At 41.4% G+C, this 26,966-nt stretch overlaps 1 protein-coding gene across 3 annotated transcripts in view; it reads left to right on the forward strand.

Moving 5' to 3' along the window:
* rgs12b (regulator of G protein signaling 12b) overlaps positions 1-26,966 on the forward strand; it is a 275,051-nt gene that overhangs the window by 130,259 nt on the left and 117,826 nt on the right. For all 3 annotated transcript variants that reach the window (XM_072594296.1, XM_072594306.1, XM_072594315.1), the window contains exons 5-8: positions 1,150-1,319; positions 21,191-21,283; positions 23,018-23,161; positions 23,510-23,680. In XM_072594296.1, the coding sequence (XP_072450397.1) occupies positions 1,150-1,319; positions 21,191-21,283; positions 23,018-23,161; positions 23,510-23,680 (578 nt within the window). The remainder of the gene's footprint in view (positions 1-1,149; positions 1,320-21,190; positions 21,284-23,017; positions 23,162-23,509; positions 23,681-26,966) is intronic.

The following is a 26,966-nucleotide window of genomic DNA, read 5'->3' on the forward strand; positions in this document are numbered from 1 at the left end:
TTGCAACATTTAAAAGGTATCTGGATGCTATATGAATAGGAAGGGTTTGGAGGGATTTGGGCCGGGTGCTGACAGGTGGGACTAGATTGGATTGGGATATCTTGTCGGCATGGAGAAGTTGGACTGAAGGGTCTGTTTCCATGCTGTACATCTCTATGATTCTACTTAAGTTTTGTAACCTGGTCAAGTTGTACAAGGTAAAAACAATGACTGCAGATGCTGGAAACCAGATTCTGGATTAGTGGTGCTGGAAGAGCACAGCAGTTCAGGCAGCATCCAAGTAGGCATGGGCAAGTTGGACCGAAGGGTCAGATTTCATGCTGTATGACTTTGATTCTATATAAGGGTCTAACTTGTCAAAATAGCTTAATGCTGAGTTGTGAATTAGAAGGTACATAGTCAACTGGTAGTTAGAACTTGAGGTGCCAGAATGTTTCTTGAAGTTCAGATAATGGATAATTCATAAGAGTCATAGTCCTAGAGGTCCACAGCATAGCTTCTATCTTAATGACTTTTGTATTTTCCAGTCATTTATTTCACTTTCTGGAAAATTATAGTTAAATGTGAAAAAGTGGTAGATTTTACTTAATTTGCTTTTATGAGAATACATCAGTGTGTTTGACATCATCACGAAATAAAAACCCGAAACAATTGCGGATGCTGTGAATCAGAAACAAAAACAGAAGTTGCTGGAAAAGCTCAGCAGGTCAGGCAGCATCTGTTCAGAGAAATCAAAGTTAATGTTTTGGGTTCAATGACCCTTCCTCAGAACCTTCCTGAGTTCTGAAGAAGGGTAACCAGACTCAAAGCATTAATTTTGATTTCTCTTCACAGATGCCGCCAGACCTGCCTGAGCTTTTCCAGCAACTTCTGTTTTTGTTTCTGATGTCATCACTGTTGCTAGACGTCTGGAGATCCCTTGACCTGATGCCAGGTTTAAATTGTCATCAGACAAAAAGATTATCCACAGCAGAGATTTCTCATTTTTGTAACAGCTTTCATCAACTTTGCTCCTAATTGTGAAATTCAACCATATGATTTTATTATTTTCAGTGTTTATGACAATACTGGCTTTGATTTAGTACAGGCCACAGTGCAGTGTTTACAAATCTATGTGTGAGATACATGGTTGTTATCTTGTTATGGCAGAGTTGAACAGTGCAGACCTCAAGAATTACAACAGTGAGAACAGCATAAACAGTAATGCAAGTCTTCCCAGTGTCCAGAGCTGCAGAAAACACGTGGAACGGCAGGTAGCTAGTTGGGCTGTGTGCTTTGAACGTCTCCTGCAAGACCCAGTTGGCATCAGATACTTCTCAGTAAGTATACCCCAGTAATTGCAATACACCTCCGAAAAGGAAAGTGTTACCCTTTGAATGTGAGTGATGTGGAAAATGTCTGAAGTAACTCTGTACCATACCATTGGATGTCTTCTGTTTTGCTTATTCAAGAGATGATTAGACAATTTTTTTTGAGGAAAGAGTTGCCAAGAAGAATAGGTCTGTTACAAATTGACTCTTTTTCTTAAACATTGTAAGCCATGAATGAATATGTTTTAAATTCTTTAATCAGTGTTTAGTCCATATTTATTGTTTAATGGTTAACATTCTTTCTGATTTTACATGGCCACTCTTAAGCTTTCGTGAGAGCTAGTCTCGAATTTTGATATTGTAATTTACTTCTTTTCCAGGATTTAGTTGTTCCATGAGATATCTGCAAATATCTATTTGAAATTCAATAGCATAGAAGAGCAGTAAATTAGCTTTGTAAATTCACATTCAGATTATATTGATAATTTCTTCACCCACATTACGAAATATAGTTTTCTTTTACAGGAACTACTGAGGTTTTCCCTAAAAAGGAACAAATGTTCTCAAGGTTTTCATAAGCAGAGTGTGAAAGACTCCAGGAGAAAGTGATGAAGGGCTTTTGCCTGAAACATCGATTCTCCTGCTCCTCGGGTGTTGCCTGACCTGCTGTGCTTTCCCAGCACCACACTCTCGACAGGTGCTACTTGAATCTTGCTATTGTGTCTACTTCCACCACCTCCTCTGGCAATGTATTCCAGGCACTCACCACCTTTTGTGTGAAAAGCTTGCCTCGCACATATCTTTTAAAGTTGCCCAGGTGCACTTTGAACCTGTGTCCCCAAATAATTGACTCCTCCACCCTGGGGGAAAAACCCCCATACTTTCCACTCTATCCATGCCATTCACAATCTTATGAACTTCTATCAGTTCATCCCTCAACCTCCAGTGAAAACAAACCCAGTCTATCTAACCTTTCTTCATAGGTAAAATCCCCACATAGCAGGCAACATTCCGGTAAACTTTTTCGCAGCCCTTTCCAAACCATCCAAATCCTTCTGGTAGCGTGGTAACCAGAACTGTGCCCAAATTTCCAAGTGTGGCCTGACTAAAGTTCTGTGAAGCTGAAGTATAATTGACTATCCTTATATCTAATACCTTCAAAAAAAGGCAAGCATGCCATAAGCTTTCTTACTACCTTATCTACCTACGCTGTCACTTTCAGTGATCTATGGACCTGTACACCCAGATGCCTCTGCATATCAAGACACCTAAGGGTTCTGTCATTCACTATATAATTTCCATTTATGCGTGACCTTCCAAAATACATCATCTCATGTTTGTCTGGATTAAATTCCATCTGCCATTTTCTTCTGCCCATTCCTCCAACTGATCTATTATCCTGCCATATCCTCTGACAATCCACAACTCTACCTATGGTCTGCATTCAATTAATAATTAGACCAACTATGTTTTCCTTCAAATCATTTATGTAGATCACGAACAGCAAAGGACCCAGCACTGATCCCTGTGAAATACCACTAGTCGCAACTCTCCATTCCAAAACAATCCTTCCACCGCTACCCTGTCTCCTATGATTGAGCCAGTTCTGTATCCATCTTGCCAGCTCACCCCAATACCATATAACTTCACTTTTTGAACTAGTCTGCCATGAGGGACCTTGTCAAAGGCTTTACTGAGGTCCATGTAGACAACATTAACTGCTTTTCCCTCATCAATTATCATTGTTGTCTCCTCAAAAAATTCGATCAGTGAGGCAAGACCTTCCCCGCACAAAACCATGCTGTCTCTTGCTAATAAGTCCCTTTCCTTCTAAATGTGTATAGATCTTGTCGTTGAGAATCCTTTCTAATAATTTCCGTATCACCGATGTGAGACTCGGAGGCCTGTAATTTCCAGGATTATTGCTGTTACCCTTCTTAAGCAAAGGTACAGCATTGGCTATTCTCCAGTCCTCTTGGACCTTACCTGTGGCCAAAGAGGATACAAAGATGTCTGTCAATGCTCCAGCAATTTGTTCTCTTGTCTCCCTTAACATTCTGGGGTAGATCCCATAAAGACCCAGTGACTTATCTACCTTAATACTTTTTAAGACACACAACACCTATTCCCTTTTAATGGCAACTTGACTTAGAAACTCGGCATTCCCTTCCCTGAGATGAACTTGCTTCAATTCCTTCTCTTTGGTGAATACTGACACAAAGTATTCATTTAGGAAGCTCTCCTACCTCTTCTGGCTCCACACATAGATTCTTTCCTTTGTCCTGGAGTGTGTCAACCCTGTCCCTGGCAACCCTCTTGCTTTTTATATATGCATAAAAAGCCTTGGGATTCTCCTTAATCTTGCTTTCTAACCCTTTTACCTATTCTAATTGCTTGTTTAGGTTCCTTCCTACTTTCCTTGTATACAAAGAGAACAAAGAACAAAGAAAATTTACAGCCCAGGAACAGGCCCTTCAGCTCTCCAAGTCTGAGCCGATCCAAATGTACTGTCTAAACCTGTCGGTCAATTCCTAAGCATCTGTATCCCTCTACTCCCCGCCTATTCATGCATCTGTCTAGACGCATCTTAAGTGAATCTACCGTGCCTGCCTCTACCACCTCTGCTGGCAACGTGTTCCAGACGCCTACCACCCTCTGTGTGAAGTACTTGCCACGTGTATCCCCCTTAAACTTCCCACCTCTCACCTTGAAAGCGTGACCTCTCGTTATTGAATCCTTCACCCTGGGAAAAAGCTTGTCTCTATCCACCCTATCTATACCCTTCATGATTTTATAAACCTCAATCAGGTCCCCCCCTTCAATCTCCTTTTTTCTAATGAAAATAAACCTTACTTACTCAACCTTTCTTCATAGCTCGCACCTTCCATACCAGGCAACATCCTCGTAAACCTTCTCTGCACCCTCTCCAAAGCATCCACATCCTTTTGGTAATGTGGCGACCAGAACTGTACACAGTATTCTAAATGCGGCCGAACCAATGTCTTGTACAATGTTAACATGACTTACCAGCACTTATACTCAATACCCCGTCCAATGAAGGCAAGCATACTATATGCCTTCTTGACCACTCTAAGGGTGGTCTAAGGGTACTTCAAGGGTTTTGTCAGTTCTCATCCTCCTAGACCTTACATATGCTTCCTTTTTTCTTTTTAACCAAGGTCATAACATTCCTGGTCATTCAGGATTCACATAACTTGTCATACTTATCCTTCATTCTCGCAGGAATGTGCTACCCTTGATCTCTTATGAACTGCTGTTTGAAATACTCCCACATGTCTGATGTAGATTTGACCTCAAACAGCCACCTCCAATCAACATTCTCCAGTTCTTGCCTAATACTGTTGTCATTCGCCTTCCCCAGTTTAACACCTTCACCCAAGGACTGCTGTTATCCCAAACCATGAGTATCTTAAAACTCACGGTATTATGGTCACTATTCCCGAAAAGCTCCCCCACTGAACCTTCACTCACCTAGCCGGGCTAATTTCCCAAAACCAGGTCAAGTGTAAGCCCTTCCCTGGTTGGAATGTTTACATATCGTGTCAAGAACCCCTCCTGAAAGGTCCTTACAAATTCTGCCTCATCCAAGCTCCTAACATGCAGTTAGTCCCAATCAATACCATGGCAACCCTGTTGTTTTACACCTTACCAAAATCTGTTGACCCGTTCTCTCCTCTATCTCCTGCTGGCAGTTGAGAGGCCTGTAGTATATTCCTTTAATATAGAAAAAGATGGAATCAGTAGAAAGAATTGGTAGGGAATGGAACTGAAAGGGAGTGGTTATTAGAGATGCTGGATCAAGAGGCGAGAATCACCATGATGGGAGCAAAGGGGACTAGAAAGAGTGGAACATAAGAAATAGGAGCAGAAGTAGACGACCTGGTCCTTTCAGCCTGCTCTGCCATTCAACAAGATCATGGCTGATCTTTTTGTGGACTCAGCTCCACTTTCCTGCCTGATCATCATAACCCTTAATCTCTTTAATGTTAAAAATATATATACCTTTGCCTTAAAAACAATCAATGAGGTAGCCTGAACTGCTTCACTGGGCAGGGAATTCCACAGATTCATAACTCTTTGGAGAAGTTCCTCCTCAACTCAATCCTCAATCTGTTCCCCCTTATTTTAAGGCTTTGCCCCCTGTTCTAGTTTCATCTGTCAGTGGAATCAACCTTGCTGCATCTATCTTATCTAATCCCTTCATAACTTTATATATGTCTATATGATTACCCCCTCATTCTTCTAAATTCCAATGAGTGTACTTTCAGTCTATTCAATAAACCAACCCTCTCAACTCTGAATCAACCTAATGAACCTTCTCTGCACCCCCTCCACTGCCAGTACATCCTTTCTCAAGTGAGGAGACCAAAACTGTACACAGTACTCCAGGTGTGGCCTCACCAGCACCCTTACATAGCTCAATATAGCCTCCCTATTTTTAAACTCAGTCCCTCTAGCAATGAAGGACCTGCATTCTTAAGGTGGGAATACATTGGTGTAATTAGGTGTACTGGGGAGTGAGAAAGAAATAGGCATGATGAATAAGAGGTGATGTATAGTTCTGAGTGGATGTAGGATCAGGGGAGAGCAGGAATATCAATGGAGATGGTGAATGGGCCAATAGTCATAGGGGAAATTTAAGAAGGACAGAGGGAATACCTGGGAAAGTAGAAGACCTTTATTGTGATGAAATTAAAGGTGTATTGTACAGGGAAGGGTTAAAGCATTCATGAATTGAATGAAAAATTTGCATCCATTTCTCCCCGAGAATGAGCAAGGATACCCTTTTGCACAAGTGAGTATAATGGTTGATCTAGGAGAAAGTGAGGACTGCAGATGCTGCAGATCAGCGTTGAGAGTGTGTTGCTGGAAAAGCACAGATCAGGCAGCATCTGAGGAGCAGGGGAATTGTTGTTTTGATCATAAGCCCTTCATCAGGAATGAGGCTTGTGTGCCTCATGGGAAAGACGATGGACAGGTCAAGAGGGCGAAGCCGAGTTGGAGGCTTGGGATTGGAATAAGGTTGGGGGAGAGAAAATGAGGAAACTGATGAAATCCACATTAATCCTATGGGGTTGCAGGGTTCCGAGTTGGAAGATGAGGCGTTCTTCCTCCAGCTGTCGGGTGGTTAGTGTTTGATAATAGAGGCGTCTCAGGACTTGCATGTTCTTGGTGGAGTGGGAGGGGGAGTTGAAGTGATCAGCCACAGAGCACTGGGGTTGGTTGTTGCGCATGTCCCAGAGATGTTCTCTGAAACGATCTGCAAGTTGGCGTCCTGTCTCCCTGATGCAGAGGAGACCACATCGGGTGCAATGGATACAGGAGATGACATTTGTGGAGGTAGAGGTAAATTTCTGTTGGATGTGGAAGGATCCTTCGGGGCCTTGGATGGAGGTGAGGGGGGAGGTATGGGCACAGGTTTTGCACTTCTTGCAAAAGGTGCCGGAAGTGGGGTGAGGGCTGATCTGACAAGGGAGGCATTGAGGGATTGGCTCTCCAAAATGCTCATAGAGGTGGGGAGGGAAATATATCCCTTTCTGATGGGGTCTGTTTGTAAGTGATGGAGGATGATGTATGTATGTGAAAGTTGGTGGTTGGAAGGTGAGGACCAGGATGTACTGTCTTTGTTGCATTTGGAAGGTTGGGATTCAAGGGCAGAGGTGCGAGAAGTGGAGGAGATATGCTGGAGGGAATCGTCCACCAAGTGGGAGGAGAAATTGCAGTCTTTGAAGAAGGAGGACATGTGCGATTTTCTATGGTGGAATTGGTCATCCTGGGAACAGATGCAGCAGAGGCGGAGGAATTGGGAACAAGGAATGGCATTTTTACAGGAGACAGTGTGGGAGGAGGCGTTGTCCAGGTAGCTGTGGGAGTTAGTGATTTTGTAGTAGATGTCGGTAGTTAGTTGGTTGCTGGAAATGGAGATGGAGAGGTCCAGAAAGGGGACGGAGGTGTCTGAGATGCTCCAGATGAATTTAAGGTCGGGGTGAAAGGTGTTAGTGAAGTTGATGAGCTGTTCAACCTCCTTCTGGGAGCACGAGGTAGCACCAACACAGTCATCGATGTTGCGGAGGAAAAGGTGGGGCATGGTGCCGGTGTAGCTGCGCATGATGGACTGTTCCAAGTACCCGACAAAGAGGCAAGCATAGCTGGGCCCATGGGGTGTCCATGGCTACCTCTTTGGTTTGGAGGAATTGGGAGGATTGGAAGGAGAAGTTGTAAAGGGTGAGGACCAGTTCAGCCAGGTGAATGAGGGTGTCAGTGGAAGGGTACTGGTTGGGACAGGTGTGAGAGGAAGAAACATAGAGGGTTTGGTTAACAGATGGTTGGTCTGTTGAGTTTTGAATTCTACATTCCTATCTATTCCCTAGAACCCTTGATTCCCTTACCTAAGAAGAACCTACCTACTTCCACCTTAAACATATTCATGAATCTGCTTTCATTACCTTCTAAGGCAAAGTTTCAATGTTGGACAACCATCTGAGAGAAAAATAATCCCCTCATCTCTGTCCTAAGAGGATGAACCCCCAGCTTTTTTTAAAAAATGCCCTGTAGTTCTGAATTCACTCAGAAATGGAAACATTCTTTCCACATTCAGCTCCTTTCAGGATATACATTATTTAACCAAATCACCCCTAAGGTTTCAGAACTCTAATGAAACCTTTTTATTTATTCATGGGACGTGAGTGCTGCTGACTGGACCTACATTTATTGCCCATCCTTAATTGCTTAGAGGGCAGTTAAGAGTCAATTACTTTGCTGTGGATCTGGAGTCATACGTAGGCCTGAGCTGGTAGGTCATGGAATCAGAGAGATCAACAGCACAGAAAAGGGCCCTTTGGTCTAATGAGCCATGCCAGTCAAAAACAAGCATCAAGTATTCTAATCCCATTTTCTACCTCTTGGATCTTTGCCCAGGAGACAGTGACAATGCAACTGAATATCTAAATATTGCTTCAATGTTATGCAAATTGCTGACTTAACCACCCTTTTCAGGCTGTGAATGCAAAGCTCCAACCACTTTAATCTCTGCCCCGTGGTTATTGAAAATATGCCTTCCTATCCATTGTAACTATCTATGGACCTCATAATTAGTGGGCAGATTTAGTTCCCTAAAGGTCATTAGTGAACAATAGTTATATGATTGACTTGGATGCAGGGATACTGTAGCCACATTTGCAAATAATACTAATATAAGTGAGAAAGTAATAAGAAATTTAAAAGTGGATGTGGATATGGATAAATTAGGTGAATGGGCTAAAGTTTAGCAGATGTCGTTTAACATGGCTTAGTGTGAAGTTATCCATTTTGGCTGGAAGAATGGAAAGGCAACTCATTACCTAAATGGAGAGAAGCCTCTGAATACTTTGGTCCAGAGAGATCTGGGTGTCTTTCTGCATGAATTGCAGAAAGTTAGCACGCAAGAACAGCAGATATTAAGGAAGGTTAAAGGAATAGAGAATAAAAGGAAAATGTTGTTGCAACAAAAACAGAAATTGTTGGAAAAACTCAGCAGGCCTGCCATCACCTGTGGAGAAAACTGAGTTAGCTTCAGAATCTTTCTGTAGAAGGGTCACTGGACCCAAAATGTTCTCTACACAGATGCTGCCAGACCTGCAGAGATTTTCCAGCAGTTTCTGATTTCCAGTATCTGCAGTTCTTTGTTTTTTTTTGTTAACTGTTGATTCAACTGTACAAGGCAGAAGTGAGCCCGCACCTGGTGTATTGCATACAGTTTTGGTCCCCTTACTTGAGGAAGGATATAATTGCATTGGAGGCACTTTAGAGGACATTCACTAGATTAATTTCAGAGGTGAGTAGTTTCTTATAAAGAGAGATTGAGTAGTTTAGACTATCATCTCCAGATTTTAGCAGAATGAGATAATTGAAGTATATAAGATGTTAAAGGGGATTAACAATGTAGATGTACAGAGAATTTTTCCTTATGTAGGGCAATCTAGAATGAGAGGCCAAATTTTCAGGATAAGCGGTGTCAGATTTAATGTAGGAATGAGGAGAAATTAGATCTCTCAAAAGGCCATGAACCTGTGGAATTCATCATCAGGAGTGTGTGGAGGCCAGGACGTGGAGTAAATTTAAGGAGGAGATAGACAGATTTTTAATGAGTAATGGTTTGTAAGGTTATAGAGAATGGCAGGAACGTAGATTGAGGTGAAGATGAATGGCAGAGCAGGCTTGAGGGGCTGAATTGCCTATACCTCCCAGTTCTTATGTTTTTATGGGGAACATTTGTCTAGTTTTTAATTCCAGATTTTAAAATTATAGTTGAATTCAGATTTCAACATCAGACATGGTGGGATTTGACATCACCATTACGCAACCTCTCCCCAGTGGTAATGGTCATCATTGCTGAGACCATCTAATTCCAGATTTTTCTTTCTTTTTGAATGTTTGGAAATGGCCATGGTAATTTAAAAGTTCTCCATTCTATAAGAGTTTTACATATATGTATGAGAGATTAGTACGTTTATTCCATGTTTCATACTTATGCAGCAGTATTGTCATTACCAGAATCTTCATTTGTTTTTCATTTGGTTGACAGCGTTTAATACTTAGTCAAACATTGAGTCATTGTCTAATTCACTTTGGATTGTATAGAATCGGAGAATAGTTATAGTTCAGAAAGACATCCTTCAGCCCATCATGTTTGCGTAAGCTGAGCGAACTATTTGGTCCTTCTAATTTTGCTTTCCAGCATCTAGTGAGTACTTCAGGTTCCTTTCAAATGGATTGAGCATTTCCGCCTCAATTATTAAACCAGGGACAGAATTCCAGACACCAACCACCCTCTGGATGAAAAGGATCTTCCTCCTGTCCCCTCTAACTGTCCCACCTTAAGTGTGTGCCCTGGTACAGGAGCCATTGGACCGAATGGCCTCCTGTACTGTAATAATTCTGTGGTAATTTATCTGTCTGTTAGGGAAAACATGTCTTTCCTGTTCACTCAATCCAAGGCCCTCATTATTTTGTACAACTCAATACAGGCACCCCTCGGCCTCCTGTGTCCTCAGGCAAACAACCCAAACATTTCCAATCTTTCTCATAGCAGTAAATAAAAATATTGCTGTGATCTAACCAGTATCTTATGTAGTTCCAACATTACATCCCTACTTCTGCATTCAGTCCCTCACCCATTCAAGGACTGCATCCTATATGCCTTATTTACTATCTCTGTCTGTTTGCTATCTTCAGGGGTCTGTGCATATGTACGCCAAGGTCTCCCACTTGCTCTATCACTTTCAATACCCTGCCACTCCCACTATTCCTTTGTTTGCCCTCTCTAAAAGGATAACCTTGCACTTCTCCAGACTAAATTCATCTTGCTCCTTTCCTGCCCACTTGACCAAACCACTACTATCATCCTGAAATCAAAACTCACCTTCTCCATGGTCAAGTTTTGTGATAAATACAAATTTACCAATCATATCTCCCTCTTTAAGAATAAATCCTTAATATATACCACAAGTTGTAATTGACCCAACACTGATCCTTATGGAACAGCACTGGAAACTAACTTCTATTCATAACATCAATAGAACCATAAAAAAGTTCTGACACAGAAAGATGCCATTCAATTTATTGTGTCTGCACCAGATGAATAAACTAATTGACTTGTAGAACATCACTGGAACATCTGTTGACCATTGCCCTTTATATCACTAACCCAACTTTGGATCTAACTCTTCAGATTCTCCTGTATCCTGTGGACTCTGATTGATCTGATCAGTCTGCCCTGCAGGATCTTGTTATATGATTGATTAAAATCTATTTAGACGACATCCACTTTACTACTCCCATCAATATTCTTGGTTTTACTTTCTCAAATGCTTGTTATTAAAACACAACCTTTCCTTAAAACCTTTCCTTATCTTTGAATAATGAGAAACAGACCTACAATACTCTGGTACCTCACCTGTATCTAGTGAGGATTGGAAAATAATTCTCAAAATATTCACTATGTCCTTTCTGGTTTCACCTAACAGCCTAAAGTACAGTTCTTCTCTGCTTGGTGATTTATCTGCCTCTGACAAGGTCAGTCCCTCCAGTGCCTCCCATCTCATTATGCTTATTTTGATTCATTTTTCACATTCCTCTTCTTTAACTAAAATGGCTGCATCATCTCTCTGCTTTGCTTTGTGAAGACAGGAAAACTGTCAACAACATCTGCATCCATGTACAAGTTACATCTCCGATAGCCTCACCATTTTCCTCAGTAATCCCCTTGCTCTTAATTTACTGTTAAAACACCTTTAGATTTCCTTAATTTTGCCAGCCAGTATTTCTGCCTGTCCCCTTTGCTTTCCAATTTCCTTTCTCACCTTGTTCTTTCTATAGTCATCAAAGCTTCTTAAAGCATTACTATTTTTAAGCTCCATTTTTCAGCTTTATCCTACTCTGTATGCCTGTGGATGACCACGGAACTCTAGATTTGGTAGTACCATCATTTTTCTTTGTGAGGGAACTTGTCTACACTGTGCTCATGTAATCCCACTTTTAAGTGCCTCTCACTGACTTGCCACTGACTTTCCTTCAAGTAGTTGTTACGGGCCATTTTGCCATATACCTCCCAGCACAATAAGACCTTTGCCAATTTTGAATTTTTCTCCTATCTTTGCCTAATCTAACTAAGTCGTCATTGCTTTCTTCAATATGGTCACCTAATACTACTTAATCCATCTGCCCAGGTTTATTTTGTTAGAAATCAAATGATACCAGATTATAGTCCAACAGATTTATTTGAAATCATAAGCTTTCGGAGTGCTGCTCCTTCGTCAGGTGAAGCACTTAGATCATAGAATGTGGAACACTATAGTGCAGAACAGGCCCTTCGGCCCTTGATGTTACGCCGACCTGTGAATTGATCTAAGCCCATCCCCCTACACTATTCCATCATCATCCATATGCTTATTCAAGGACTGTTTAAATGCCCCTAATGTGACTGAGTTAACTACATTGGCAAGCTGGGCATTCCATGCCCTTGCGACTCTGAGTAAAGAACCTGCCTCTGACATCTGTCTTAAATCTATAACCCCTTAATTTGCAGCTATGCCCCTTGTACAAGTCAACATCATCATCCAAGGAAAAAGACTCTCACTGTTCACCTGGTCTTAATCCTCTGATAATCTTGTCTGTCTCTATTAAATCCCTGACGAAGAGATTTATCTGACGAAGGAGCAGTACTCCGAAAGCTTGTGATTAGAAATATACCTGTTGGACGATAACCAAAATCATGTGACTTCTGATTTTGTCCCACCCGCCCCCAGTCCAACACCGGCATCTCCACATCAGGTTTATTTAGAGTAAATTTAGAATTGCGCCCTTTCTCATCAGACTTGTTACATGCTTACTTGGATGTAGTTTAAGAATTTTTTGCTTATAGTTAGAAATCCTTATTGTTTTAACATTGAGAAATTGGCCTGTATATTTGCTTTTCTCACTCTTCTTCATTATTTGGGGGTCCATAGTACATGAATAACAGTGTAGCTGCCTCTTTTTGTTTCTGAGCTCAAACCATATGGTGTCATTTGGTGCTTCATTTATATCAACCTTACTTGCAGCTGTAATTGATTCTTTAACCAGTGGCCACTCCTTTTTTATTCCCTTCTCTATCCTGCCTGAAAACATAATTAGGATGTTGAGCTACCATCCTTGGCCCTGCTTTAGTCAAGTTTCTGTTAAATGCATGATATTACACTCTCATTTGTCTATCTGTGGCTTACCTTTATTCACCATAATGCTGGTGTTTACACATATGTTTTAGTAGAGGAAAAAGTGAGGACTACAGATGCTGGAGATCAGAGTTGAGAGTGTAGTGCTGGAAAAGCACAGCAGGTCAGGCAGCATCCGAGGAGCAGGAGAATCGATGTTTCAGGCATAAGTCCTTCATCAGGACCCCTGATGAAGCACTTATGCCCGAAACGTCGATTCTCCTGCTCCTCAGATGCTGCCTGACCTGCTGTGCTTTCCCAGCACCACACTGTTGACTATGTTTTAGGAGAGTTAAGTTCCTGTGCTATGCATGTGTTTATCTGTCTTTTAGAGTTAGTCAGTAAATTTCTGCCTCCCTTTCCCTGCTCTGAGTTTACTCTCAGGTTCCCATCCTTCTGCCAATCTAGTTTAAACCCTCAATAGCATTAGCAAATCTCCCTACATGGATATTTATACCAGTCCTGTTCATATGTCGGCTTTCTGACTTAACACTCTATTGCAGCAGTGTATGCTATCTGCAAGATGCACTGCAGAATTTACTGTGACTCCTTGAACAACACCTCCCAAACTCATGACCACAATCATCTACCACCTGCAAGTTTCCCTCCAAGCCACTTATGTCTTGATTTGGAAATATATCACCATTCCTTCAGTGTCACAAGGTCAGAATCCTGGAACTCCTTCCTGAACAGCATTGTGGGTGTACCAACACCAAATAGATCGCAGCAGTTCAGGAAGGCAGCTCGCCACCAGCTTTTCAAGAACAAGAGGGATAGACAATAATCGCTGGCAAAGCCAGTGACACCCATATCCCATGCGTGAATAAAAAGGTCATTCCATAACATCCTTGACCCTGTATAAACAGCATCACCAACTCGTCAATTGCATTACAATGAAATCACATTGACAAAATGTGCGTTATAATAGAATGATTTCTACTCACCAGCGTTCATTTAAGACAAGGCACCTCTGAGGGAGACTAATACTTCCTAAAATTAACTGTCTCTAGCATGTACAACATGGAGATCTGATTATGTAGTTCTACAAAATATTCTGTCGAACATGTGTCTTCTGTTCGCATCTTGACATCTTTGGATTTTATCGTTGTGCTCTATTTGTTGAGAGAACTATTCAAATTCCTGTTCCTTTCCCTACTGTCCTTTCCCTAATCATATGCAATATGATTTTTGAAGACAAAGGTGTTTCCTAACCCCTGAGTGTGCAAGCTATTTCTTTTGAATTCCAGCATTCTTTTGTAGGCTTAAATAGAGGGGAGTATTTATTCACATGTTCGCTGTGAAAATTTGTCTTACCCATTCACACCCAACCTCTCCGATTTTGAATGGTATGGTTGCCATATCAGAATACTCTCGATGGCACACCTGTAAAAGTTGGCATGCCAAATTTCCTCAGCTGCCTGAGGAAGAAGAGATATTGTTGGGCCTTTGTAACCATTGCGTCCACATGAAGAGTCCAAGAAAGCTTGTTATGGATGACCACTCCCAGGAGCTTGACACTCTCCACTTGTTCCACCTCTGTGCTGTTAATGTGTAGGGGGCATGAGTAACATCCTGCTGGAAGTCACTAATGAGTTCCTTGGTTTTGTCGGCATTGAGAGCTGGGTTGTTCTCAGTGCACCATTTTTCCAGGTCTTCTACCTCCCGTCTGTAGTCTTTTTCGTCACCATCTGAGATTCACCCGACTATGGTGGTGTCATCAGCAAACTTGTAAGTTGCATTTAGTTTGGTATTTGGCGACGCAGTCATGGGTATACAGTGAGTACAGTAGGGGACTGAGTACGCACCCCTGGGGGGCTCCAATGTTGAGTGTTAGTGAGAATGAAATATTGTCCCCAGTCTTCACAGATTGTGGTCTGTGGGTCATGAAACTGAGGATCCTTCTTAGGCACAGGGATGATGTTGGCTCTCTTGAAACAGGCAGGGACAGTGGCCTGCTGCAGGGAGAGGTTGAAGATGTCCGAAAAGACCTCTGCCAGTTGATCTGTGCATGCTCTGAGTGCACTGCCTGGTACTCTGTCTGCCTCCATCGCTTTCCTTGGAATCACACGAAGGAAAACTGAGCAGACCTCTGATGCAGTGACTGTTGGGATCGGTTCGTCAGGGCTTGTCGGAATAGGTGTTACTTCTCTGCTGAAATTCTGCTCAAAGTGAGCGTAGAAGGCTTTGAGACGATCTGGGAGGAATGTGTCTACTATCTTGCATTATCTCTTTTTAGAACCTGTGATGTCATTCAGTCCTTGCCATTGTTGCTGGGTGCCTGTCTGGTCTCTAGTTTGGATCGATATTGGTCCTTGGCTCTCTCTGCGAAGGTCATACTTGGATTCCTTTTACTTGAGTGGGTCTCCTTATCTGAAGGCCTCACACCTGGTGATGGCCATTACACACACCCCTGCCCCTGACTCTTTTGAAGTTCTGCTCATGTCTTCCACCATGAAACCTGATGTAAAGTACTTATTCAGTTATTCCACCATTTCTTTGTTCACCATTAGTAGTTCTTTAGCCTTGTTTTCCAGTAGTCCAATGTCCAGTCTTGCCTCTCTCTTACGTTTTTATATAACTAAAAAAAACTCTTGCAATCTTCTTTTATATTGTTAGCCAGTTTTCCCTGATTTTTCATCTTCTCCCCCTTATTGCTTTTTTAAGTTGTCCTCTACTGGTTTTTAAAGGCTTACCTATCCTCCCTCTTCCCACTAATTTTCACCAAGTTGTATGCTTTTTTATTTGCTTTTATGCTGTCTTTGATCTCCCTGACGATTGCTAGCAGGCCCTTACGTAACTCCCATCATGGTGATTTCTCTTTTGCACTTCCTTATCTCTACCCACACATATTCTATCCCCAATATGACCCTATATGAATTCTTGCTATTGATTTAATTAAATTTCTTTCTCAAAAGGCAACCATGCCTTCCTCCCGCCCATCTGTCTGTCCTTTTGATAAGACCTGGATCCTTCGATATTTAGTTCAGCCCTGATCCCCTTACAGCCGCGTCTCTGTGATGCCCACAACATCGTACCCACCAAATTACAAAACATTTACCTTATTAACCTGTACTCTGAGTCCTGCCTTGACAGTTCCCCTTCTCTTGCTAAACTGCTGTACTAGAAATTATATTCCTGGCCCTTTCCGTACTTTTGTTCTGGAAACTTTACTAACCTCTCTTAAGCCTTCCTCCACTTTATTTTTTCCACAATTTTCCCATGTAACTAAATTCACTCCCCCACTATTTAATTTAAAGTTCAATCTACAGCCCTAGTTATATGATTTGCCAGGACTCCGGTCCCATCATTATTCAGGTGGAGGCTATCCCATCAGAACAGCTCCTTCCTTTGCCAGTCCTGGTGTCAATGCCCCATGAATTTGAACCTATTTCTCCCACACCAATCTTTACGCCACACCTTTTTAATCTTTTGAAACTGTGCCAATTAGTTTGTGGCTCAGGTAGTAATCGAGAGTATATTATCTCTTTGATTCTGCTTTCTAATTTAGCTCCTAGCTGCTCATATTCCCTCAACAGAACCTCTTTCCTCTTTCCACCTATTTCATTAGTACCCACAACAGCTCCCACTCCCAGTTCCTCTACAGGCCAGATAGGATATCCTGACCCCAAGAGCCTTTGGGTCTCTTGATCCTGGACACAGAGAACAGCCACTCTTGAATGGCTCCCTGTACCATGGTGCTATGGTCAATTTACTCATCCAATCCCCATTCTCATCCACACAGGGAACAAGAATATCAAACTTATTCGACAAGGACAAGGGCTGAGTCTCCTTCAGCACTACTCCAGGATCCTTTCACCCGCTCCGCTCGTAGTCACACCCTCCTAAATCTGACCACTGACTCAGTTTGAGGTAGTTAATTTAATGGGTATGACTCTCCTGAAGCACAGCATTGAGGTAACTCTCCCTCTCCCAGATATGTCGCATGTTCGAAGCTCATACTCAACTCAACAACTTTGAGCTGGAGTTTCTCGAGCAATCAACACTTGTTGCAGATATGTTCACTATGAACCACAGTGGGGTCTACCATTTGTTACATCATGCAGGTATAACAGATCACCTGGCTCTGCGTCTCTATTTTATTTACTTAGTTATTAATGTTTTTGAAAATTTGCTCACTGGTCATTTCGTTTGGAATTTCTAAATATTTCTCTTTACCTTCAATCAAAAAGTGACTTACAATAGATGGTCAAATAAGCATATATTACCAACCAGTGAATTTTATGGTTTTCCTGAGATATCACTCTTTGTTTTGTGCTGACCTGTTGATTCTGGCTTCAATTTGTCCTGTTAAAAAAAATTTACAAGCCATGAGCGAAAAAAACAAGGAAAAAGCATCTATTCATATCTGTACCGAATTCTCATGCCGCCTCCAAAGTCAGGTCACAGAGTCAGCATGGAAACAGTCTCTTCAGTCCAACTTGTCTGCACCAACCACACAATCCAATCTGACCTCGTCCCATTTGCTGGCATTTGGTCCATATCCATGTAAACTCTTCCTGTTCATATCCCTATCCAGATGCCTTTTAAATGTAATTGTGTGTTTCAGAGAACATCTCTGGGACAATCCCCCACCCTGCCGCTGACTACTTCAACTCCCCTCCCACACCCCAAGGAAATGCAAGTCCTGGATTTCTACCACCGCCATATCAAAGCCACCGAGAATTAGAGGCAAAATGCCTGATATTCCGCCTTGAGACCCTTCAACCACATGGCATCAACATCAACTTCACTAGTTTCCAAATCCCCCTCTCCTCATCTCATCCCAGATCCAATCCTCCAACTTGGCACCACCCTCTTGACCTGTCCTACCTGTCTATCTTCCTTCCCAGCTATTGGCTCCTAGCCTCCCCCCACCCCCCCACCCCCATAGCTCTATCACTATTACCTCTCACCTGCATGCATCTATCGCTTTCCCAGCTACCTCCCCCCAAGCCTTACCCTCAACCCCCTATTTATCAATCTGCCTCCACATTTCTGATGAAGGGGATATGTCCAAAACGTTGACACTCTTGCTCCTCAGTTGCTGCCTGACCTGCTGTGCTTTTCCAGCATCACATTTTTCAACTATATTTCAAGATGCAGTCTGACCTGAGAATTGTATAGCCTACTATAACTGTTCTGTTACATCCTACGTTTTGATGATATGATTCAAAATTCTAGCCTTTTTGATCGTTGCTCTACTTATGGCACTTTGCATCTGCTAAAAACTTTAAGTGTCTCTCCATTTCATCCATAGCCATTTCTACACCATTCATAGGATATGTTTGTTGCCAATGATGGGGACAATATTTCATCCTCACTAACACTCAACACTGGTACATACTCAGCACCCTACTGTACTCGCTCTATACCCATGACTCGCCACCAAATACCAGACTAGTGTCATTTATAAGTTCGCTGATGACACCACCATAGTCGTTCGAATCAGACTACAGATGGAAGACCTGGAAAAATGGTGCACTGAGACAACCCAGCTCTCAATGCTGACAAAACCAAGGAACTCATTAGTGACTTCCAGCAGGATGTTACTCATGCCCTCCTACACATTAAAACACAGAGGTGGAACGAGTGGAGAGTGTCAAGTTCCTGGGAGTGGTCATCCACTATAAGCTTTCTTGGACTCTTCATGTGGATGCACTAGTTACAAATGCCCAACAACACCTCTTCTTCCTCAGGCAGCTGAGGAAATTTGGCATGACGGCAAATACCCTTACCAACCTTTATAGGTGCGCCATCAAGAGCATTCTGTCAGGATGTATCACTACTTGGTATGGTAACTGTACCATTCAAGATCAGAGATGATAACAGAGTGTGGTGAACTCAGCCCAGACAATCACAAAGGCCAACCTCCAATCTTTAGAATCCATCTATTAGGTCAGCTGTCAAGGAAAGACCGCAGGCATTATATCCTGGCAATGCTTTTCTACAACCTCTACCATCAGGGAGATGGTACAGAAGCCTGAGCGCACGCACCAGCTGGTTTCATAACAGTTTCTACCCTGTTGTTGTAAGAATACTGAATGGACTCAAACTCTTAACATTCGCCTGTACATGTGTTTTTGTTTTTGCCGCTGTTACCCTCAATTTCTTCAGCCAGAGAGTGGTGAAGCTGTGAAACTCATTTCCGCAGAAGGCTGTGGAGATGGATTGAAGTTGATGTTGGAAGCCAAAATTTGACTTATGGACCAACTCATAAATATCAGCCATTTCAGATGATAATCTTGCCATTTTAACACTCTCTGCTCTTCTATATGAGTTCTCACTACTTTAGGAAGTGAATTTTTGAACTCTTCCAAAATAATTATTTTTTTAAGAGCGTCATAGGTTTGCTGTATTTTTAATGCCCTTATCCACCTATCAAAGTTACTTTGTTTGATCCCTTTTAACTATAAGGAGGTTTGACGAGGGTCCCTCATTAGACTCCTGAAAAGCTTTCTGTAGGCTTCTGGCACAAGCTCATATGCATTTACATGGCTTTCTTCACTTCTTCATATACTCCAGATAGCTCCTCTGATAGTGATGCAAATACCTCGCCAGCTCAACCCAAGTTTTTTTGGACCAAGAAAACCCACTGGTCACTTCATTTATTTAGACAGCTTTTCAAATGAGATGAGAAAGGCTTCTGCATCCTTCTTATCAAATTTAGGTAATGCCTGAATAAAATAATGTAGATACCCACCAGGCCTTTGGCTACCATGGGGTTTCCCCATCCTCACTGTCTTTCTCACTTAGTTTATCTTCAGTCTTATCTCCATCTTTTTAAGCTGACTTTCATGTATAAGTGCCAATTTCTGAAGTTCAAACTCTTTTTTTTTCCTTTCTCTCCTTTTCTCTCCATTCTCTCTCTCTCTGTTCTTTCTCTATTTTTCTTTTTGTTCTGCTAAAGCAGTTCTCTTGTTTTCATTTTGTTCTGCTAGCTCCTTTCATTCTTTTCCTCTTTCCTCTGTATTTAATCATAATTCAAACAGTTTCATTTCTTTTAGCCTTTTTTTTCTTTTGCCTCTAACTCAAGCTGCTTCATTCTCAATTGAATTTTAGCCATCACAAAGGTTCCCATGGTGTTTCCAGTAAACGTAAATACTAACCTTTTGCTGTAATTGTCTCTCCTTTCCTGACGGAAGGAGGCAGCTCCAATTCCAGCTTGACTGCCAATTTCAGTGGCTTTTCCTTGTTCCCCTTTTGTAAAGGCCCCAATGTCACTTCTTGTACCCCTAGAAAACTCTGTGACCTAAAGAGCCATTACTACATCAAGCACTGTTTAAAGCAACCAAATGCAACACATGGAATAAAAGACGCTAGCGCCTACTACTCGCCACTAAAAACCTTAATTCCACCTGGCACTATAGAACAAATCCTGCAAACAGCCCTCAATCTGTTGTAGACCAGTCCAGATTCCCTCAAAACATTTCAAGAAGGCAGCTAAGAGCCTAATTTCTGTACTTGGTTTAAGCGGGTGTACAGTGGATATTCCAACAGTGATGCAACTGGCCCAACTACCCAGTTTTAAACAAAACAGAATTTATTTACAGACTTAATCCATCTGAAAACCCTATCGACTCTCTCACTTTAATGATGTTGTTCCAAATATGTGCAATATCTCCAAAAACACTCTCTTGGCAAAAAAGGTAAAATCAAACACAGGTTCTGACAGGAGAGCTGTCAGAGAGAGAGAGAGAGAGAGAGAGAGAGAGAGGGGGGATTAGCATGGAACTGCTTCTTTCGGTCCGCAGCAGCTTCTCTGGTTTCCCAGCTAAAAACTGACCAACTGCTGCAAAACCAAACCAAACCCTGAACTGGGAGAACTGGCCACTCCCCTTTCATTGTACAAGTGTTTTAAAAAAATACTTAAGTCTTCTGAAGTAAATATTTCCAGACATATCGAAACCTCTCCTTTTATGACCCCTTTTGAAAAAAAAGTGTAACCTTGTTAAAGGAGCAGCATCGTCACAATAAGTCTTAATCAAGCTGACACATTTAATATGTGTATGTAACTTGTACTTTCTTTAGAATTGGATATCACATTAGGTAAGATAAACAGAACTGCATCTATCTTGGATCAGTTATATAGTAGCTTATTATTAAGTCTGTTTCATTGTTTTATGTTGTCAGGAGTTCCTTAAGAAAGAATTCAGTGAAGAAAATATTTTATTCTGGCAGAACTGTGAGTACTTCAGTCAAATCCCTCAGAATGACAAGAAGCAGGTGAGAAATAAGTTAAGAGATTTCTAAGTTTTTTTTTCCCATAACTCTATTCTTGCTCCTGCACTTCCTCTCCTTTAGGTCTTGCTTCTTTATAAGAATACAGTTGGCACAAAACGAACATAAAAACCTAATAATACCATCACAAGGATGTCATACATAAAAGAACAAAATTAAATATATTTTCTTTTTTGCTTTCTCTTGGCTTAATATCAACAATGCAGTTAGTAACTCCTCTTTACAATTTAATCAAAGCTCTTTATCATTCCTTTCTCTCTCCACAGATGGTGCATGACCAGCACTTACTGTTCTTATTTCAAATTTGTAATGTTCAGAGTACTTAGGTATGCCAGTATAAATGCTGCTTTATAGCTATCTATAATATGATGTTGCAAGAACCATGAAGGGGAAAAACAATGAAGAAAAAAAGTGTGTGGAGGAAGAGCATCATGGAGACTTTCAAATCTTTGACAGAGGACAGTGATCTTCTCTCTACCTCTCATTCCTAGATCTGAGATTTAATGAACTCATGCCACATTTTTAAAAGCAATACTGCCAAGTACATCTGTAATCTACTTTACAACTATGTGGAAACACTTTGCCTTTTATCAGTTTTCTCTAAACACAAAATCTTAACCCAAAATGGAAACTGAAAATGCTGAAAATACTCAGCAGGCCAAGCAGCACCTGTGGAGGTAACATTTCAGGTTGACAAGGGAAAAGAATTAGACATGACATGTAAGGAAATGTATTACACAGCAAGGAGTTAAGATCTGGAACATAATGTTTGACAGAGTGATATATAAATTCACATATAAAGGCAATTGTATTAAAAAAAAGAGAACAATTGAAAGACATGGAGGACCAATATAATGACATCAACTAGATAGCTCTTTGAAAGAGTCTGTGCAGACCCCAGTGGTACAAATAACCTTATTCTGCTCAGATTTATGTTTATTCTAAGTAAATGTTTCTAGATTTTGTTTCAAAATCTATGTTTTGAACACACAATTTGAACTAACGCAAAAAAATGTATTGTGATGAGGCTGCACAAAAAAAAATCTCAGGAAGAAACAAAACATTTAGGAAATGCTCAGTAGGTCCAGTAGCGCAGTATCCGTGGAGTTTCATGTCAAGGTGACTTGCAGAAGGATACCTGTGGCATTCTGGTAATATCGTTGGGTTAGTAATCCTGAACGTTTGCTTGGAGCTATGAGTTTAAGTCCCACTACAGCAGCAGAGGGAATCTAAATTTAATAAATTTGAATTAAAATGCGGGTCTCATTAGTGATGACTAGAAATTAACAAATTGATAGAAAATCTAATAATAAAATAAGTAAGGTGGAGCATTTTATGGTCTTACATAGATTCTGGATCAGTAGGGAATCAAGGCTTACAGGAAAAACAGAAAAGTGGACAGGAGGAATGTCAGATTAACTACAAAAAACAAAAGGGAAAGTCAGTGATAGGGTTACAACTGGAAGATTTTAAATACTCCATTAAAAATGAATACAAAATGTGTGTATCTGCAACATTTGTATTTTATGTTATTTGTGAAATAGTGAATCTGTCTGCCTGGTAACCTGTTTGTGATATAATCTTCCTCACTTGGTTTGTGTACTTTCTTCTCTTAAATATCCATTTGTTAATCACAGTAGCTGTCTGACATTTAACCCGAACATGGTAAAACACGACTTATATCTTCCTCTTCTTCTTTGTGATGCCACTGTTTTACAGCTGTTGTATAGAGCTCGGGAAATCTACAACAACTTTTTATCCAACAAGGCAAATACTCCTGTCAATATTGATAGCCAGGCACAGTTGGCCGATGATATCATTAATGCACCACACCCAGATATGTTTAAAGAACAGCAACTGCAGGTATAGTAATCTAAGTAGTGTTTGTCTATTTACATATTGTGCTGATAAACTTTTTCCCACTAATTCCCCAACTAAAAACCATTGAATTGTAGTGAAATATTTGATAGAATGAATGACACTGCCAAAAATGCCTAATTGCAGAAAACATTTTAGCCTGCAAAGAAATTTTCAGTCACCATAGTTGGTGATTTCACATAGTGATATCAATATATGCATCTGTTTTGCAGTTGTTTTTCCACACGTAACTACTGTTAAGTAGCATATATATAATGTAATATTATTCATTTCTTTTGATTTAAAAATAACATTCAGAAAAAAAATCTACAGTATTTCTTTCCTCCAATATAGATTTTTAACTTGATGAAGTTTGACAGCTACACTCGCTTTCTGAAATCAACACTGTACCAAGAATGCATGTTGGCAGAAGTAGAAGGTCGCTCCTTACCTGATCCTTGTCAGGTACCATGCAGTCCTGCATCAAGGCACAGCACCACTTCAGACCAATCTACTCCGAATAAAGTAGGCATTTAACCTTCCAATTTTTTATTTGACTGCAATTTGTACGTAATTTGAATACCATGGGATGGATGAGGGAAAAGAATAGCAATGGACAATAGCACAGGACTCTGGATAATGTAAGTGAGGACAGGATTGGACTCATAACCTGACATTAATCACTTCCCAAACACATACTTGAACTTGGTTGAGGTATTTTGGGACATTAATGGAACTGAAGCTCCAGAGATGAGAAAAACAGGGAGGGGAGATGGGTTGAAAAACAATGAATCAAAACAAAATACATCTTCCAAAGATAATTTTTAATACTTGTGAGATGTGGACATCATAGGCTGACCAGCATTTTATTGCCCATCCCTAACTACCCTTGAGAAGTTGGCAGTGAGTTGCCTTCTTGAACTGCTGCACTCCATGTGTTGTGGGTTGACCCATTAGGAAAAGAGTTCCAGGATTTTAACCCAGCAACAGTGGAAGGACAATGATATGATTCCAATTCAGGATGGTGAGTGGCTTGGAGGGGAACTTGCAAGTAGTGGTGTTTCCATGTATTTGTTACCCTTATCCTTCTAGATGGAAGTAGTTCTGGGTTTGGAAGGTGCTGATTGAGAACCTTTGGTGAAATTTTGCAGTGTAGTACACACTGCTGTTATTGAGCATCAGTGGTGGAGAAAGTGAATGCTTGTGAATGTGGCACCAATCAAGGTGGCTACTTTAACCTGGATGATGTCAAGCTTCTTGAGTGTTGTTGGAGCTGCACCCACCCAGGCCAATGGGGAGTATTCCATCACATTCCTAATTTGAGTCTTGTAGGTGGTGAACAGCTTTGGGGAGTCAGGAAGGGAGTTACTGACCACAGTATTCCAGGCCTCTGATCTGCCCTTACAGCTACTATAGCAAGTCCAGTGATTTTCTGGCCAGTGGTAGCCCCATGGATAGTTGTGATTCAATGATGGTAATAATAAGAACACAAAAACTAGGAGTAGGCCACCTGGCCCTTCAAGCCTACTCTGCCATTCACCAAGACTATGGCTGATATTTTCATGCCCTCAGTTCCATTTATCCACCTCTCACCATAACCCCTAATTCCATTACTGTTCAAAAAAAAAATTATCTTAGTTATTAAAACATTTACAGAGGAAGCCTCAATCACTTCACTGGGCAGGAAATTCCACAAATTCACAATCCACTGGGTGAAGAAGTTCCTTCTCAATTCAGTCCTAAATCTGTGTCCCCCCCCCCCTAATTTTGAGGCTGTGCCCTCTTGTCCTAGCTTCACCCTCCAGTGGAAACATCCTCTCTACTTCCAACTTATCTATTCCCTTCATAATTTACGTTTCTATAAAGGTCCTCCTCCTCTCCACCCCCCACTCTCCCTTTTTTTAGTCACAAAACATGCCTGCTTTTCAGTTTGTTTTTGTTCTGATCTAGCAGATGAGGTCAGCTGATTGATTTTAAAAAAAGATATTTTAAGCGCTATGTACTTTTTAAACTGATGTAACACAAAAATTATGCATTGTTTATCTCTTCTGAATAACATAAATATTGTATGATCTTTTCTGCTTCCTGCACCACCCAGTTAGTTGGTAAAACTCAAACAACATAGAACATATTTATAGAGGTGTCACTGCATATATTAGGATGTTATGCATAGGCTAATGCCTTAGGAGGGAGGAATTTGTTTCAGTGATGCTATGCAGATTTATGTTAATTGCCCTAACACAGGCCCTAATGGTGACTCAATGGCTAGTACTGCTGCCTTATAGCACGAGGGACCCTGGTTCTTTCCAGCTATGGGTGACAGTCTGTGTGGAGTTTGCATGTTCTTCCTGAGTCTGCATGGGTTTTTGCTGGGTGCTCTGGTTTCCACCCACAATCCAAAAATGTGCAGGTTAAGTGGATTAGCCATGGTAAGCGTGGGCTTATGGGGATGGGATGGGATGGGGACCTGGTTCTGGATGGGATGCGCTTTGGAGGTTCGGTGTGGACTCAATCAGCTGAATGGCCTGTTTCTGCAGTGAAGGGATTCTGTACAAGCAGCTCACAAAAATAGTACATGATACCCTTTGTCTGATTCACTGCCCACAAGCATTTCAACAGATTAGTTTATGTTTTAATTTTCTTTTACTTAATATAAAAGAAAGCTTCCCTCAAATATAAATAACATTGCCTAGTGTGTTAGTCTGATCTCTTGCATTCAGAGGTACAACCCTGTGGTTAGCACCACACCTCGTAGGCGGCACGGTGGCACAGTGGTTAGCACTGCTGCCTCACAGCGCCAGAGACGCGGGTTCATTTTCCCGACTCAGGCGACTGACTGTGTGGAGTTTGCACATTCTCTCCGTGTCTGCGTGGGTTTCCTCCGGGTGCTCCGGTTTCCTCCCACAGTCCAAAGATGTGCAGGTCAGGTGAATTGGCCATGCTAAATTGCCTGTAATGTTAGGTAAAGGGGTAAATGTAGGGGAATGGGTGGGTTGTGCTTCGGTGGGTCGGTGTGGACTTGTTGGGCCGAAGGGCCTGTTTCCACACTGTAAGTAATCTAAACTAATCTTAATAAATTACCACAATTTGTATGACATTGCTTTCATTCCTTGCCATCTTTAAAAGTACCAGAAAGATTTCATGCCATTGATAGCATAAAACAGACTATTGGTCTGGCTAAGTAAAGCTACTGCTAATGCTCCATACAAGCTTCTTCTTACTTATGTTATCTCTGCTCATCCCTCTGTTTTCAAATCGAGTGGGGTAAATGTAAGAGCGAGGGGTCCTGGAGGTTGGCTGGGGCAGAAGTCTAAGTTGATAGAGTTGGTCTGAAGGGTAAATGTGGCAATAGTAGTTTGGAGGCATGCAAAAGATCTTTTAACCTTGACAGGCTGCATTCAGGAAACTAGACAAAGGTTCATGATTCCTCTGAAAGACAATGTGGATAAACTGGCCTGACTTCATGAATATGTGGGAGGAGCTAGGAGATGTCGACCATCTCATTGGAGTCAGCAGATAAGGTGTGCAGGCGCAGACTCGCAACATGTGTCCTTATTCTCTGTTGGTTAAAATTGTCAGCATCGGGAATGGGGGCAGGAATCCCAGAACTAAGTTCACCTGCCAGATTTAAATGGCTCTGGAATTGTCCTGACTCCACAAAGACTTAGGCGAGGTTTAATTGAAGCTGACACTGCAAAAGTAAGAGTCCTGACAACACTTCTGCAATAGAACTTGTGTGGACTTGTGCTCTCAAACTAGTCATATCACCAACCATGTTGTTTCAGGACACTACAACACAGCCATGTGTCTG

This window comes from Chiloscyllium punctatum, chromosome 2, assembly GCF_047496795.1.
Source record: "Chiloscyllium punctatum isolate Juve2018m chromosome 2, sChiPun1.3, whole genome shotgun sequence".
Classification (NCBI taxonomy): Eukaryota; Metazoa; Chordata; class Chondrichthyes; order Orectolobiformes; family Hemiscylliidae; genus Chiloscyllium; species Chiloscyllium punctatum.